The sequence below is a fragment of the Xenopus laevis genome, chromosome 1L (genome assembly GCF_017654675.1).
Source record: "Xenopus laevis strain J_2021 chromosome 1L, Xenopus_laevis_v10.1, whole genome shotgun sequence".
Taxonomy (NCBI): Eukaryota; Metazoa; Chordata; class Amphibia; order Anura; family Pipidae; genus Xenopus; species Xenopus laevis.
In genome coordinates this window covers 62,064,799-62,082,589 of record NC_054371.1, presented here as the reverse complement: position 1 = coordinate 62,082,589, position 17,791 = coordinate 62,064,799, and the positions used below count along the sequence as shown (strand labels likewise).

Sequence of the window (17,791 nt, the reverse complement as noted above, 5' to 3'; positions counted from 1 at the left end):
ACAAAATGGCACCCTCCTGCTAACTGTGCTTGAGGATTCCAAGACTGAAGGGAACACAATTGAATCATTTTTATAGCGTAATTAAAGTTTATTTTGCTCTATTAACATGAAAGAAAATGATTTGTGATTATTTCTAAGGGTTATAGTTTGTCAATTAGAAGGTGCTGCATTCTGAGCTACTGAATAATCCAAAAAGCCCAAATTTGCCACATGTACCATTTTCGTTGGAAATTTCCCTTTTTGCAGTGCAGTGAAGGTTTTTTTTTTTTTTTTTTATTATTTCAATTATAGCCTTGTTTTAATTTACAGCTGACACCCCTCCTCCAGCTTATATGCCTCCTGAGGATCAGATGACGCAAGACAACTCTCAGCCGATGGACACAAATATGATGGTGCCTAACATCTCTCAAGATATCAATAGAGCAGGTAAACACAGCTATGGATGCATCCCTAGGTAAACTAGGGATTTAGAAAAAAAGCATTTCTTTAAATTGTAACATGATTTTTTTTTGTTTGTTTTTTTTTATGACCCATTTGAAAAGCTTTTAAAAATTTCTGCTGTCCTGTGGGCCTCAGAGGTTTGCTTCCTATGCAGAAGATCTCTCTAGTCCGAAGGCAATAGGCATCATAACAAAATTAGACAGATGCATAAATTTGGACACCCCAACAGACATATTACATCAATACTTTGTTGAGCCTCCTTTTGCAAATGTAATGGCCTCTAGACGCCTCCTATAGCCTTTGATGAGATTCTGGATGGCGGTATTTTTGACCATTCATCCATACAAAATCTCTCCAGTTCAGTAAAATTTGATGGCTGCCCAGCATGGACAGCCTGCTTCAAATAATCCCATAGATTTTCCATGATATTCAAATTGGAGGACTGTGACGGCCATTCCAGAATATTGCTCTTCTCCCTCTTAGATTTCAAAGTGTGTTTAGGGCCATTGTCTTGTTTGAATATCAAACAAACTTCTACTTTGTGACTGAGCCTCCAGGCTCTGCTCATTAGGGGAGCAGAGTCCTGAAATGCAGCAGAAGCCATTGTAGAGAATGGCAGAATGTCCTGAAAGAAGAGCAGTTCGTGAGGTGTATGATTCAGCCTCTTGATGGTGAAGTCCATGAGATAACATGATTTACTCAATGATTGGCTATAAGCAGTTATGGGAGCATTGTGTTGGACCTCTGACATTCTAGACACCTCTCTTCTTCAAGAGCCCAGCATAGCGATTGGACAGTTGAGGCTTCTGTGGGGATAGTACTTCTGTTAAAGCTTTCATACCTAGCAAATGTCTTAAATAGTACATCACAGGGCAAGTTCAGATTAGTTTAAAGGGGTGGTTCAACTTCTTGTTAACTTATAGTATGTTATAGAATGGCCAATTCTAAGCAATTGGCTTTTTTTTTTTTCTTCTTCTGACTGTCTCCAGCTTTCAAATGGGGGGTCACTGACACCATTTAAGGAACAAATGCTCAGGCTACAAATATATTGTTATTGCTACTTTTTATTACTCCTTTTTCTATTCCGGCCTCTCCTATTCATATTCCTCTCATTTAAATCAATCAATAGTTGCTAGGATTATTTCAATCCTAGCAATAAGGACATTTCAAACTGGAGGGCTGCTGAATATAAAGCTAAATAAAGCAAAAGCCACAAATAATTAAAAAAAAAAAACTTGTAAATTGCACTTATATCACTCTCTACATCATACTAAAAGTTAATTTAAAAGTGAACAACCCCCTTCAAGACAAATATGACCCTATTTCTTTAAGTTTAGAACCCCTCTTAATTCTATCATTGGCTGAGCTTTCAAAGTAGCAACTTCCTTTTAATATATAACATGCCTTATCGAAACAATAGTATTTCAGCAGTGACAACGTTTATTGGATTAACAGAAAATATGCAATAGGCATCATAACAAAATTAGACAGATGCATAAATTTGGACACCCCAACAGACATATTACATCAATACTTTGTTGAGCCTCCTTTTGCAAATGTAATGGCCTCTAGACGCCTCCTATAGCCTTTGATGAGATTCTGGATGGCGGTATTTTTGACCATTCATCCATACAAAATCTCTCCAGTTCAGTTAAATTTGATGGCTGCCCAGCATGGACAGCCTGCTTCAAATAATCCCATAGATTTTCCATGATATTCAAATTGGAGGACTGTGACGGCCATTCCAGAATATTGCTCTTCTCCCTCTTAGATTTCAAAGTGTGTTTAGGGCCATTGTCTTGTTTGAATATCAAACAAACTTCTACTTTGTGACTGATGCTTGAACGTCCTGGGGAATTTGTTGATATTGGTTTGAATTCATCCGGCCCTCGACTTTAACAAGGGCCCCAGTTCCTCAACTAGCCCCACAGCATGATGAAACCTCCACCAAATTTGACAGTAGGTAGCGAGTGTTTTTATTGGAATGCGGTGTTCTTCTTTGGCCATGTAAAACGCTTTTTGTTAGGACCAAATAACAAATTTTTGTTTTATTAGTCCAAAGCACTTTATTCCAAAATGACTGTGGCTTGTCTAAATGAGCTTTTGCAAAAAGCGCCACTGTTTGAGGTATGAGTGCAGAAAGGGCTTGTTTCTCATCACCCTGCCATACAGATGTTCTTTGTGCAAATTACGCTGAATTGTAGAACGATGTACAGATACACCATCTGCAGCAAGATGTTCTTGCAGGTCTTTAGAGGTGATCTTTGGCTTGTCTGTAACCATTCTCACAATCCTCTGCATATGCTGCTCCTGTATTTTTCTTGGCCTGCCAGACCTGGGTTTTATAGCAACTGTGCCTGTGGCCTTCCATTTCCTGATTACATTACTTACAGTTGAAACTGACCGTTTAAACCTCATCTTTTTGTAGCCTTCCTCTAAACCATGATACTGAACAACCTTTGTTTTCAGATCTTTTGAGAGTTGCTATGCTGTCACTCTTCAGAGGAGAGTCAAACAGAAGCACTACTTGCAATTGGCCACCTTAAATACCCTTTCTCATGATTGGACACACCTCCCTATGAAGTTAAAGTCTTGACAAGATAATCCAGTAATCTGTATTGAGCAGTTACATGCATTCAAATGAGCAAAATTACAAGGGTACCCAAAATGTTTGCACACCCAGTTTTTCTCACTTGATTTAATTTCATACAACTGAATACTGCTTCACTAAAAATCTTTGTTCAGAAAATACTACAGTACTCTGATGTTCCTGGGAAATTAAACACATACCACTTATCTTTTTTTGTTGAAAGTGTAGTAAATTATTAAGCAGGCTGAGAGGGGTTCCCAAACTTTTTCATATGACTGTATACAGATCTACATATATAACTTTTTTTTTTTATCTTGTCAATATTTCATTATTATGTATTTATTTTTTTTGAGAAATAACATGCTCTTGCACTTTCAAAAACATCTTCTGTTTTAGGAACATGGTTATATTCTCTTCCCGTGGGAACAGGTTTTTGTTTTTTTTTTGTTTCTTTTCTGAGGTTGTTTTCCTACTTCCCCTTCTTTGCTGGCAGTGACATTTGTGCATTTTGTGGCTGGTCATGTGTGTTTGCTGCAATTTCTACATCATTTAACCTTTTATACAGAGGAGAGAATACGGTCAGTTACATAGTTAAATCGTGTTGAGAAAAGACAACGTCCATCAAGTTCAACCCCTCCAAATGAAAACCCAGCATCCATACACACACCCCTCCATACTTTCACATAAATTCTATATACCCATATCTATACTAACTATAGAGTTTAGTATCACAATAGCCTTTGATATTATGTCTGTCCAAAAAATCATCCAAGCCATCCTTAAAGGCATTAACTGAACCAGCCATCACAACATCACCCGGCAGTGCATTCCACAACCTCACTGTCCTGACTGTGAAGAACCCCCTACGTTGCTTCAAATGAAAGTTCTTTTCTTCTAGTCTAAAGGGGTGACCTCTGGTACGGTGATCCACTTTATGGGTAAAAAGGTCCCCTGCGATTTGTCTATAATGTCCTCTAATGTACTTGTAAAGTGTAATCATGTCCCCTCGCTAGCCCCTAACCCCAACCTTGACAGTCTCATTTTGTTTTCATCTCTTGAGTTAATGCCTTTTTTATGCAAGACAGAACTTTATTTGCTTTAGTAGCCACAGAATGACACTGCCCAGAATTAGACAACTTGTTATCTACAAAAAACCCAAGATCCTTCTCATTTAAGGAAACTCCCAACACACTGCCATTTAGTGTATAACTTGCGTTTATATTATTTTCTGCCAAAGTGCATAACCTTGCATTTATCAACACTGTTAAAGGTCTAGGGATCAAATGACCCTCACAATTTACTGAAGGCCTCTCATTCCAAGAGCAATGATTTTTTTTTAAACATGTCCTAGATATCCATAAATGAGCAAAAGTTGGATAAGTTTAAGTACAAGGAAAAGTTCTATGAGCTACATACATATAATGGCATGAATTACTTTCCCTCAATAGTGCCTCATTCATCGCTTGACAATTTTTTTCCATGGCTCCCGCCATGTTTTTTTTCCTTGGGCAGTTAGTGTGCATGTCCTACAACTGCCCAGCCCGCTGATCTGCATCATTGTTGCAATTTCCTTTGGGGTGGGGCGTGTGCCAATTTGGTATTCTAATCCCTTGCCGGAGGCCCTGCTCCAGTGCTACTTTTTACTGAAAACTGCAGCGACCCCAGATATTTCTGTAAGAGTGCTACCATCTCCTCTCCTCTCTGTAGCAGTCCTTTGCAGCTGTTGTGCACATGCCCAGTAGAGTAATCTCGAAACATAGACGCAAACCATTTTTAGCTCTACTGTACATATGGACACCCACCCAGGACAGTATGGAGGATCCACAGAGAGGAAGGAAGATAGATGCACAGCGCTCTTCGTTCCCCAGGCCAGTGTAGTTTATAGGGGCTGTTCCACTTCAACTTTAATATAGAGTAGACATTTATATTCTAAGACCATTTGCAATTGGTCTTCGTTTTTTATGGCTGTTTTGTTCAGCAGCTCTCCAGTTTGGTATTTCAGCAGCTATCTGGTTGCTAGGTATGCTAGTAGCCAAGTTACAAGGAAGCACATCCTTATGCAGCATACTGTGTTTGGATCCTGGACAGAGGGGACAACAAAAGGGAGAGGCACTCGTCACATCACTTATCAAATACACATACAATGAAAACCACAATAAGCACCGAAAATATTTTCCATTTCAGTCTGGTTGCTAGGGTCTTATTTACCCTAGCAGCTAGGCAGTGGTTTAAACTAGAGTCCTGCGCGGAACCAATTTGTTAAACCCGACCTGGATGCGCAACCCACATACTTACTAGGGATGCACCGAATCCAGGATTCGTTTCGGGATTCGGCCTTTTTCAGCAGGATTCGGATTTGGCCGAATCCTTCTGCCTGGCCAAACCAAATCCTAATTTGCATATGCAAATTAGGGGCGGGGAGGGAAATCTTTTTGTCACAAAACAAGGAAGTAAAAAATGTTTTCCCCTTCCCACCCATAATTTGCATATGCAAATTAGGGTTTGGTATTTGGCCAAATCTTTCAAGAAGGGTTCGGCCAAATCCAAGAAAGTGGATTCGGTGCATCCCTAATACTTACCCGCTACCCGACCCGCAAGTACCTTATCCGCAACCCGACCTGCAACCCACTGATCAAGAAACAGGAAGTGATGTCGTAAAACGGAAGTGACCTCATTAGTAGTAGGCGTGATCAGGAAAAAAAAGAAGTAAAACTCACTATTGAGAAGACCCGGAGAAGTGCCGACCCGCGTCTATAACCACTCCCAAAACTTCTGCCTGCAACCCGCAGGTTTTTGCGGGTACCCGGCCTGCTGCAGGACTCTAGTTTGAACGAGAGATGGGAATATATATTAGAAAGGTATAAGTTAAAAAGAAAAAACATAGCAATAAAATTGTAGCCTCCTTAATAGGGGTGCCTTACATTTTGGGAAGTGTCCTTATGAAGTAAGGTTATTGCAGAAATCATTCCAACTGTTCAGCAGGCTGTTGTGCAGAAGATTTGTTAGTCCTGGGAGAGTGCGTATAACAAGCTGCATCCTGTCGGTAAAGTTGGGTGATTTTTCTATTGTTGGCCTGTGCTGGGAACACAGACACATCGCACCTGCTCTGCATGACTTGTAGCAAACGTAAGGAAGCTGTGCGAAAAATCTGTGAGAGAAGGATGATTCATCCCATAAGAATTGCCAGCTGGCAGGGTTTCTTTGCAAGTCTGAGAAAGCCGTAGGATGGTTACTGGTACGGTGATGTGTAAAAGTGAAGTAACCCTTTCTTACAACAACGAGGCACATTTTAATAAATGACAAGGAGTGCTCTCAGATAGGATGGATAATCCCCCCCCCCTTGGCTTTGATCCCTGGCTGTATTGCTGCCAGATGTCACTGCTGATTTGTGAGATCCTGCCCAGCTCAGTGGAGGGGGCAGCTCAGCAGATCTTTCCACAGATATTGTTACTTCACACTTCTCTACATTGTAGTGTAACAAGTCCAACACTGCTGTTTAACTCTTTCATGACCCTCATGGGCATATATAGTGCCTTGCAAAAAAAAAACAAAAAACCCTGACGCTAAATTTGCTCACATAAGTAATAACACTTCATTTTGAGCACAATATGTTCTCTTTTATATAAAACTGTCACTTCTAAGACACTGTGTTTCCCAAATATGTATAGTTTTATGGAGATTTTTGACTTGTGTGTATCAAAGGCCCACAACACACTACAGGTATGGGACCTGTTATCCAGAATGCTCGGGACCTGGGCTGTTCTGGATAACGGATGTTTCCATAATTTGGGTCTTCATACCTTAAGTCTACTAGAAAATCATGTAAAATTTAGTAAACCCAATAGGCTTTTTTTGTTTTTGCTTCCAATAAGGATTAAAGGGGTTGTTCACCTTCAGACAACTAGTTGTTTTCCGATATTTCACCAGAAAAAACAACTTTTTTCAATTAACTGTTCTAAATTGATACATTTAGTTGATACATTTCTTATCTTTGTCCCTGCTGAGCAAAATCACTGGGTTTCATTACAGGCAGCTGTTAGAATTGATACAATAGTTGCTAATACTCCAGAGATGCTGCCGAGAAATGTTTCAACTACATGTTGCAAAATTGTAGCAGTTTAGAGTCTGCACCTGAATTATTGAGCTGCCAGACTCAAACACCAGAGACACGAACATTCAACTTTATACTTAGATTTTGGAAAAACAGTAAAAAAATAAATAATGGAAAGTAATTGGAAAAAAGTCTTTATTTCTGGGGAACAATCTAAAAACAACTGAACTGAAAAAAACTGTTTGGAAGGTGAACAACCCCTTTTATTATATCTTAGTTTGGATGAAGTACAAGGTACTGTTTGTTTTTTGTTTTTTTTTTTATTACAGAGAAAGCGGAAATCAATTTTAAAAATCTTGATTATTTTATTATAATGGAGTCAATGGGAGATGGCCTTTCCATAATTCGGAGCTTTCTGGATAACTGATCCCATACCTGTAGTTGATAATTTTTAAAAAATATGCACAATAAGTGTTAAAGAACAGCTCAAAACCATACAAATGAATGTGCAGAGGTGGGGGGTGGGGCCAAGGTTTGATACCTAGGGCAGCCCTGATTATACTTAATCATTCTTTATTGGGGAAAATTAGAGCGTTAAATTGAAAGTTCTTCCTAAATATACCAGTAAACCCTCACAGTAGTGCAGCTCTGAGACCTCTGTCAAAAGAAACACTGATTTTCTTTCCTTCTATTGTGTATACATGGGCTTCTGTATCGGACTTCCTCTCTTCAGCTTACATCTCCTTTCACCGGGCGTGAGCATCCTCAGTTTGCTCCTCTCCCCCCCCCCCTTCTCTGCTGTAATCTGAGCCCAGAGCTATAAGTGAGCAGGGAGAGACTCCGGCAGGAAGTGATGTCACACTCAGCTAATACTGCAGCTGCTATCCTAAACAAACAGAGAGCTTCTAGAGCTTTTTACTCAGGTATGGTAAAACATTCTACAGAATAAATATAGCATTCTAGCTTGCACTATTGCAGCTAATCTATTGGCAATAAAATGCCTCCGTAGCTTTCCTTCTCCTTTAAATCCATTTACTAAAACACTAGTTTAACAATTGTGAATGAATGTGCTGCTCCGTAATTCTGCACAAGCTCTGCTAGGATGTGAAAAGGTGATAAATTGTGATATGTCATTCTACAGTATTTCTCTTGCAGATGTACAAGCTGTTGCCTATGAAGAGCCAAAACACTGGTGCTCCATTGTCTATTATGAGCTGAACAACCGTGTAGGAGAAGCTTTCCATGCCTCCTCCACAAGTGTATTGGTGGACGGCTTCACTGATCCTTCAAACAACAGGAACAGATTTTGCCTTGGGCTTCTGTCCAATGTCAACCGGAACTCGACCATTGAGAACACCAGGCGGCATATTGGGAAAGGTAATTTTGTTTTGGTTGTCGACCATTGCTTTTATGTTTAATTTTTTTAATCTCTCTTCCTAGAAACCATTGTTTGTCACTAGTCTTTATTGGAAATCATATATCCGAGTTTTGCACTTTTCATGTAGATGTCTATCTTTTTTTTATACCGTGGATGTGTCTATACTTATAACAGATACGTCTTGTTTGCTTGCCGGAAAACACATTGCTTTGGGCCAGCATCTCCTTTTGGGCTGCCTCCCCAGAATTTCTTTGATTTTATTTCACAAAAAATAAAGAGGGCAATGATTGATTAAAGGGATGCTGTCATGGGAAAACATGTATTTTTTTTTTCAAAATGCATCATTTAATAGTGCTACTCCAGCAGAATTCTGCACTGAAATCCATTTTCCAAGAGCAAACAGATTTTGTTATATTCAATTTTGAAATCTGACATGTGGCTAGATATAGTCAATTTCCCAGCTGCCCCCAGTCATGTGACTTGTGCTCTGATAAACTTCAGTCACTCTTTACCGCTGTACTGCAAGTTGGAGTGATAGTTAATGGGCACTGAACAATCGTGCATCTGACGATTTTCATCCAACATCGGTCAAAAAATCAATCCAGTTAGAGAGAGTTTATAATCGGCCCCAGTGAAATGTATCTATTGCTGAATTGTTTGCAGGGCCAAGCAGGCAGCTACCCCCATATTATTTGCTTTTCTCTGTCCCCCGGGTCTTGCTTTGCATTATTTGTGTAGCACTGCACCTTACTATATAGAAAAGCTAAACTCATAAATGTTAATACAGGGAATTGATGCTAATCCACAAGCACCCAGGGTCTGTTAATAGAATACCTATAATTATACTCGTCTGCTACTTTTGTGGCCACAGTCCATGGTATCAAGTGACTTTAGATCAGTGCTACATCTTTGACTGGCAAAGCAGTAGAATTTAAAAATGTTCTTCTGAGAATGCATTTGCTGAGTTAATAATGATACTGATTCTTGCCTGCATATCAATAATGAGCTGCATAGTGAGACTTGTATGTAAACAGTGGGCAGATTTGCACCTGCGCATGACACCAAGGCAACTAACCAGATCTTTTCTACCTAGAGCAGGCTGAATAACAAAACACTGATTGCTCTGGGTTGCTGCCCAGGCTAAATGTGCCCAGTGTTGGTAAATGAGGCCGTGTTGGTGCATGAAAGCAATTTATATGTATCTGCAAATGAAAGTGACAGATTCACTTTTACCACAAACTGTCCGTTTGTTACATTCCCACCATTCTTCAAATAGCCCTGCAACAACCCCATTGACTTCACAGCAAGCTGCACAGAAATACAATTGTAATGGACAAACATATCTAGAAAAATTGACCATAGGGCCAGGTAAAGGTGCTATTGCTCACTATAAAGAATGGAGCTTAATGCCTGTGTAAAACACATCACCCCCATTGTGAATGAACAAAAAGGTGCTTGCCATTGCCAAGAAATTTTCAAGTTAACCCAGACATCTTAAAAAAAAACGTTCATCCTTGTAAAGTCATGTGACCTGCTTGTGTTTAGTGAGCACACTCCATTATACCTGAAGGCATTGGCCACTCCCCCTGCCTCTTCTGTGTGCAGTCATGTGTTCTGTTTGTTTCAAACCAGACCTCTCTCCTGATCTACACTCACAATAATAGGCTCCACCTTCAGCTCCCTGCCTTGCTTTTCTATGTGCCCGTTTTTATTCACCAGCTTTTGTGCAGCACTTCTAGATGCACAGTTGGCTACAAATGTGTAAAAGAAACGGATCCGCACACACACACCGATTAGTGCAGTCGGGGATTATCCCCTTTTATTCAGCCACCAAACATCAACGTTTCGGGGGGGGGAAACGCCCACCCTTCATCAGGATACAATTATTTGTGCAGTCACCCATTTAAACCCAACTTCCCACGCCTTCTTTTCCCATCATGCAATTAGCCATATAAATTAACCCTTATGTGGGATACAGGAAATTCGACCTATAGGTTACATACAATAAAGCAATCAATTTGGTACGACAGTCCACAAAATGATCTTTTTCTTAAAGTGCCCATGTGCAATAATTATTATAAAATATGGTATCAAAACATTATTTTAAACAACTTTTTCTAAAAAACCACATACATTAAACACCATATTGCAAAAATCCATGTGTGGTATTATAATACCTTACTGCCCTTGGGATTTTCTAATAACCCTTAATATTATATGTGATCATTCAGCAGTTCTTATCTGTAAGAAATGAATAAAAACATGCAAGAAGGTTAAAAACAGTTTTTCTCTCATAAGAAACACGTATAACTAAAATTCTCGTTAAGGCCCTTTGGTGTGAGTGTTTTTAGCTGCCAAATCCAAAAGGCCTCCCGTCTCAACAATGACCTCTTATCTATTTCACCTTTCTCCCTGTGTATAACAGTTGGCTACAAAGACACCGGAGTAGTTTTGCATCTTCCGTCGTGATTCCTTGCGTGATTATTGTGATGCATTCATGGCTACTGTTGATTCACTAATGATTTGGTGGGGCTCCATCAGCCTTATACCAGGTCTGGACTGAGAATCAAAATAGGCCCTGGCATTTCAGGTACCCAGAGGCCCCAACAGGCCATACAGAGGCCTAAACAGCCCCTCACCAGCCCACTAAATAGTGATTGTCTATGGAATCTTACAGCAGCCCCTCTGGCATTTGCCAGAACGCACAGTCCGGGCCTGCCTTATACCATTTATTTGAGTATGAACATGGGCTGTTTTATGATGTATTCTGGGAGCCCTATACAGGGAGTTGTCTGTATTTTGTTGGTTTCAAGAGCATCAAGTTTCTGGATGCATTTGGGAAGTGTATCCAACAGGGTTACCAGTTTGGCAGGTTTTCCACCAAACTGGGCGACTTTTTTTTTTTTTTTTTCTGTTGAGTAGGTACTTTGAACAACATGCCAAATCTTTAGGTAGATTTTTTATTGAGCCTTCGATTCCTGCTCCAGTATTTATTAAAGGAGAAGGAAAGGCTAAAATTAAGTAAGCTTTATCAGAAAGGTCTATATAAATACACCTCAAAGTAATGCTGCTCTGAATCCTCTGTCAAAAGAAACACAGCATTTTTTCCTTCAATTGTGTACACATGGGCTTCTGTATCAGACTTCCTGTTCTCAGCATAAACCTTCAGGGCATGAGCATGCTCAGTTTGCTCCTCTCCCCCTCCCATCCCTGCTGTAATCTGAGCTCAGAGCTGTAAGTGAGCAGGGGGAGACTCCGGCAGGAAGTGATGTCACACCAAGCTTAATGTATATGGCAGCTTCTATCCTAAACAAACAGAGACAATGTCTAGAGCTGTTTACTCAGGTATGGTAAAGCATTCTGCAGAATAAATATAGCATTCTAGCTTGCATTATTGTGGCTAATCTGTTGGCAATAAACGGTCTTGAAGCTTTCCTTCTCCTTTAAGACAACTCCAGTCCATGCTGGTTAAAGTAGTTTTGCTCTAATGTAAATAGTCTTGATAACTTGGCAATCACATTAACACTGTCATAAAGTGCTAATCCCATGGCAACCCTAATGCATGTGACTGCTGGTTCATTTTAAATTAAGCAATGCAGACAATACGACTTGTTCATTTTTCTCCTTTTCTTTTTCTGGTTGTAGGTGTGCATTTATACTACGTCGGGGGTGAGGTCTATGCTGAATGCTTAAGCGACAGCAGCATTTTTGTTCAGAGTCGGAATTGTAACTTCCACCATGGTTTTCATCCTACAACTGTGTGTAAAATCCCCAGCGGGTGCAGTCTGAAGATCTTTAACAACCAGGAATTTGCTCAGCTTTTGGCCCAGTCTGTAAACCATGGCTTTGAAACGGTCTATGAACTGACAAAGATGTGCACTATTCGAATGAGTTTTGTCAAGGTGAGAGTCAATTAAGGTTCACTTATAATCTAATGGCAAAGTAATATTGCATTCAACTCTATTGCCTTTCTACAAAATCAGTGCTAGTTCTGAAAGAATTGTGTTAATCTTCTACCCCCACCCCAGCAATGTCTCTCTCATGTAGCTTCGTATCACAGGTGGTTATTTTGAAAAATGGCTCTAATACATAGTTTAGGCAAAGGGAGCGCACACCAGTGTATTTGACATGACTCTACAATCAGGAGTCGTGGTCAGATTCTGATAGCTTAAAGGAACAGTTCAGTATAAAAATAAAAACTGGGTAAATAGGCTGTGCAAAATAAAAAAATGTTTCTAATATAGTTAGCCAAAAATCTAATGAATAAATAATAAATGAGTGACCAGATGTCTAACATAATAGCCAGAACACTACTTCCTGCTTTTCAGCTCTTACTCTGAGTTAGTCAGTGACTTTAAGGGGGGGGGGGGTCACATGGGGCATAACTGTTCAGTAAGTTTGCAATTGATCCTCCGCATTCAGCTCAGATTCAAAAGCAACAGAACACTACACAGGAAGTAGTGTTCTGGCTATTATGTTACACATCAGTCGCTCCAGCCTTTACTATATGTACTATATTAGACTGTGCAAAATAAAAAATGTCGCTCTATTTACCCAGATTTTATTTTTATACTGAACAATTTCTTTAAATACAACTCAAAGACACAAAGCAACATGTAGAGAGAGAGTCTGATTGCTTAGAGGTGGTTTGTTGCAAAGTAACTTTATTTTAGAAATGTACAGATGCTTTCGCTGATCATTTTTAAAAGTTCCTTATTTCCATGAGCTGAATCTTATAGTAAATGTTCATGTCAGTTCCCCTTTAAATGGACTTTCCCTGGTATGTGAGCATCTTTTAACATTTTAGCTTTTTTTTTTTTTTAGGGCTGGGGTGCGGAATATCATCGGCAGGATGTGACAAGCACCCCCTGCTGGATTGAGATTCACCTTCATGGGCCACTTCAATGGCTGGATAAAGTACTTACTCAGATGGGCTCACCCCATAATCCCATCTCCTCTGTCTCTTAATGGAACGTTCCTGCCTCTGGATTCATTGGAGCCATGCATGTACTTGAAGGATGTAGGAGTCAGACTTAATGGCAAATGGGACATTGGTAGTTTTCGTGGGGGTTTTTTTTTATTTTTTTTTTTAGTCTTGGGGGGCTGTCGGCACCTCAACTACTTGATGTTTGTGACCAACTCTTAACAAAAAAGAGGAGATCTATAGATCAATGCCCTGCTGCTCTGCCGTTGCCTAATTAAATATGGCTCCGTAAGCAGCAGCAGATATTAACTTTTGAATTTTCTAATCCAGTTTAGCATTGTGATATAAGGCAATGCTGTGTAAAATAGTGAGTAGAGCAAACTTTCCTGCAAGCTGTGCATATTAGACATATGGTGAGATGTAGTGAGAGACTCAGAGGTGAAACTAAGGCTTCATAATAAACAGCAAGTTTTTTTACGCAGAGTGGGGAAAGCTGGAAATTAGACAGATGTCCTTTGTGAATACATCTCTTTTCTGGATGATTCAGCTTCATGAAAACAAGTGAGTTAGTTGGTTGTACATGGGAGACTAACTTGTCCTTTCTTAACGTGTATTGGCCTTCCAGCCCTCAGGTTATTAGGGATTGCTCCATGTTTATATGGTGTGTTTTTTTTGTTCTTGTTTTTCCTTCCTCTCTGAATGGAATGTTCCCTGCTCAAGGGCATCCAACTCGTGTCCCTTCACCCTCTGGCTGCCAGGGGAGTCCGGTTATAGTTCAACTGCTGGAGGGCCCCCGTTTGGTCTGAAATAGATTTTTGGAACATGAGACCTTGGCAGTGGCTGTTATATGTAAGCACAGGTTAATGGGATATTTGTGTGGTTAGCTGTGCATTTCCTTCATTTTCCTTCCCCCCCAACACACAGACTATTTTCTCTTTCCTTTTTAAATAACGTTCATTCAGTCCGTTCCTTGCAGTAGGTATGCTGTATGAATAAAGCAAAAGGGCAAAGACTTTTTACTGCCTTGGCTTCCTGCGTATTTTTCATATCTTATAGTATATAATAAATGCTTCCTTGTTAACCCCTGATGTGCTGGAGGGGCTTGCAGTGTTGAGTGTCGACCCCCTGCTTTGTAAAAATACTGCAGTTTAATTGTAACGGCTAAAGGCTTCCAGTCGTCCTCCTTCTTCTCCAGCTCTGATGAGCCTGAACAAAACCTCTGCTGAAGCTTTCCAATTTTATTTAATTAGTCTTCAAAATGCCAGGTTCATTAAACGCAACCTTTTTTTAATATTGTTACTTTTTGTACGATTTTTTTTTTTTTTTTCTTTTAGTCTTTTATATTCACAGTTAAGCTGCAGTACTTCTTGGAAAGTACTTTTATTCCATATCTAGTGGATCCTCTCCACTAGAAGTTTCAATAAACTGTCGTTATTGCTTACCTACATGAGCTTGTGTGTTAATAGCAGATTTATTTGGTTCACAGATCACTCATCTCTTGAAATATTTGCCTGTTTCTTTCCAGCTTTCAAATTGGAGTTTACTGACCCCAGCAGCCAAAAACGATTGCCCTGCGAGAATACAAATTTATTGTAATTTCTACCTTTTATTATCTGTCTATGTAAGCCCTCCCCTATTCATCTTCCAGTCTATTGTTCAAACCACTTCCTAGTTGCTATGGTTCATAAGTCCCTAGAAACTAGAGCTGCTAAACAACAAAAGATAAAAAAAAAGTCCAATTGCAAATTTTCAACATATCCATGTATACATCATACTAAAAGTTAATTTAAAGGTGACTTTACAGGGGTGGTTTACCTTCAAGTTAACTTTTGATAGGTTATAGAATGGTCAATTCTAAGCAACTTTTCAATTTGTCTTCTTTAATAACTTTATTTTATCGTTTTTGACAACTCATTTAAGCAACAAATGCTCTATAAGGCTACAAATATATTGTTACTGCTACTTTTTATTACTCCTCTTTCTAGTCAGGCACTCTCCAATTCATATTCAAGTCTCTCCTTTAAATTAAAGTATGGTTGCTAGGATTATTTGGATCCGTGCAAATTGAATTGATTGAAAAGCTAAATGACATAAAAACTACATATAATAAAAATGAAAACCAATTGCAAATTGAATCTACCAACCCACAGATAAGATATAGTTACTTGGTACCTGGGCAGACTTGTACTGTACATAAATGCAATTGTGCTCCTGTAAATCAAAGCTGTACAACACACAAAAGGCCAGTATTCTTTCAATATTTAAATTTTTTTTTTTCATTTACTCTGTGGGTTTGCCTAATGGAAATATTAAAAGCTTAAAGCGTATTTATTGATTTATTTTCTTTTTTGCAAGAGAAACTGAAGGTAGTACTGGCTTAGCTTGCAGTAAGGTGCTGGTCATACATGTGGAGGCAGAACAAATGTAGAGGTGGTCATACATGCAAAGATCCACTCGTATGGCAAGGTTACCAAATGAGTGGGCCTCTCCCAGATATGCCCACCTTGAGTTGGGCAATATTGGGCTCTTCTGACCGTGGGCCCTAGTGCCCAACAACGCTGGAAATGTAGGCGGTGCGTGTGAGGACCACATCAACAAACCCAGGCCGGATTTACAAACGCAGCTCCATCAGTAGAAATTCGAATGCAGGACAAATCCACAGCAGTATTCTTAACTGCAAAATCTTTTATTGGGAATGTACAAACCACTTACAAACGCAGCTCCCCATGGCCGTCTCTGCTAATCTCCCCCTCTCTGTCCGCGTCCCCTTCCCTCCCCTTTTGCTTCGCCCTCCGCGTCTCTCCCCTTCTGCTTCCCTCTTCGCGTCTCCCTCCCCATCCCCCTTAGCATCTCTCTCCCCTCCTCATCCACTTTCTCTTCCCCCTCCCTTTGAGTGGCAGCGTGCGCGTATACGTATATCTTGAATATGCAAGTTGCGCATGCACAACTGACTTTAATGTGGCTGTGCGGCATGCCGCCTTAGGCCCGGGCCTTTGTGGCCTTGCTACAAATCCAGGCCTGAACAAACCAATGTGCTCTTCGGTCTGGAAGCCTGTTAGAGGGTCCCATACACTAGTTAGTATGCTGCCAACTTGGTCTGTTGGCCACTTTTATCTTCCTGTGTATGGGCACCTTAAGGCTAGGGCCACGCTACACTGATCTTGGCCTATGGAGAAAAACATGCAGAGAATCTGCTGCTCCTCTTCTGCTGTGGTGCCTGTCCCTGGAATCATTACCTCTGCTCGGTGTAGGCAGACGCAGCAGATTTTGGCGCAAAATTACGTGTTTCGGAACATGAAATCCACTACATCTGGCTGCACCCGAGCGGGGGTAAGGATTCCGTGTGCAAGCAGAGCAGCGTATTCTTGGTCTCTGCAGCCTGAGTTTTGTATGGTGTGGCCCTAGCATAAGAGGAAGAATTCTTTAAAGAGAACAATGCATTTAATGGAGCAAAATCTGAGATGAGATAGTTGGAAAGATTGTACACGCTTGCATGTTAAGGTATATGTGGGTAGCAAGCCATCAGCTGGCTCAGTTATACTCTAATGACTTGATAACATTTGCAACTAAAAATCTCAAGCCAGAATGATCCACTGAGCAGCAGATTCCTAAGGAACGAGGACATCTGTTTCAATTGATTGTTGTAAACGCACATTACAAGAATTATCAATAAAAAAAAAAGCTTGTATCTGGTCACATGAACTGTACATTTAAAGCTACCATTAGCCTTTCCTAATCAGGTATTATATCAATACAGGCTGTCTATGGGGCCCCTTAACTTCTGCAAGGATCCTTTTGTACAAGACACCAGAAGGGATATGAGGCATGGCCAATAAACAGGCTGTAGGCATCTGGTATTCATAAAAGCAAATTATAGCAGACATGAATGAAATCACACATTCCACCATATTGCACCATATATGTCCTTATCTTTTGCACCGGTTTGTGCTTTTATTTACAAAAGCCTTATTTATATAGAAGGGATGGGGTAAAACTAACTTTCCTGGTTCCAGTAAAAAAGAAACTTGATCAAATCAATAAACTGCTTTATTCTGCCTATCCATTGTAAACATTAAAGACTACGGAGTATCACCAAAGGAACCAGTATCATCACTGTATTATTACATGTCTAGTAAGGGAGAATATTACATCTTCCCATTTCCTGTAGAGCTGTAATTTTTTTTTTGCTGCAAAATAGCATATTTCTCCTTGGGTAAAACACTATTGCCCCCTTGCATCCGGCTTATGAACACCTATAAGAAGCAGGTGTAACTGCTGCAGTGGTGCATTTAGGATCTGTTAGAATAATTCCGATTTATTATAATATGATGGTATAATCCTGTGCATGAATAAGTATAAAGTAAATCGTAGCAGCAGTGTGGAGCTCTTTAAAGAAGAAATTATTCA

The 17,791-nt window shown here is 39.9% G+C and overlaps 1 protein-coding gene across 1 annotated transcript in view; it reads left to right on the top strand.

Moving 5' to 3' along the window:
- The window catches only part of smad1.L (SMAD family member 1 L homeolog), a gene marked incomplete at its 5' end in the record, with an annotated part of 42,200 nt that extends 27,517 nt beyond the window's left edge, over window positions 1-14,683 (top strand). The window contains 4 exon segments of the mRNA NM_001086504.1: window positions 310-426; window positions 8,238-8,459; window positions 12,106-12,362; window positions 13,285-14,683. Of these exon segments, the coding sequence (NP_001079973.1) occupies window positions 310-426; window positions 8,238-8,459; window positions 12,106-12,362; window positions 13,285-13,428 (740 nt within the window). The 3' untranslated portion in view covers window positions 13,429-14,683.
- Between the last annotated feature and the right edge of the window lie 3,108 nt (window positions 14,684-17,791).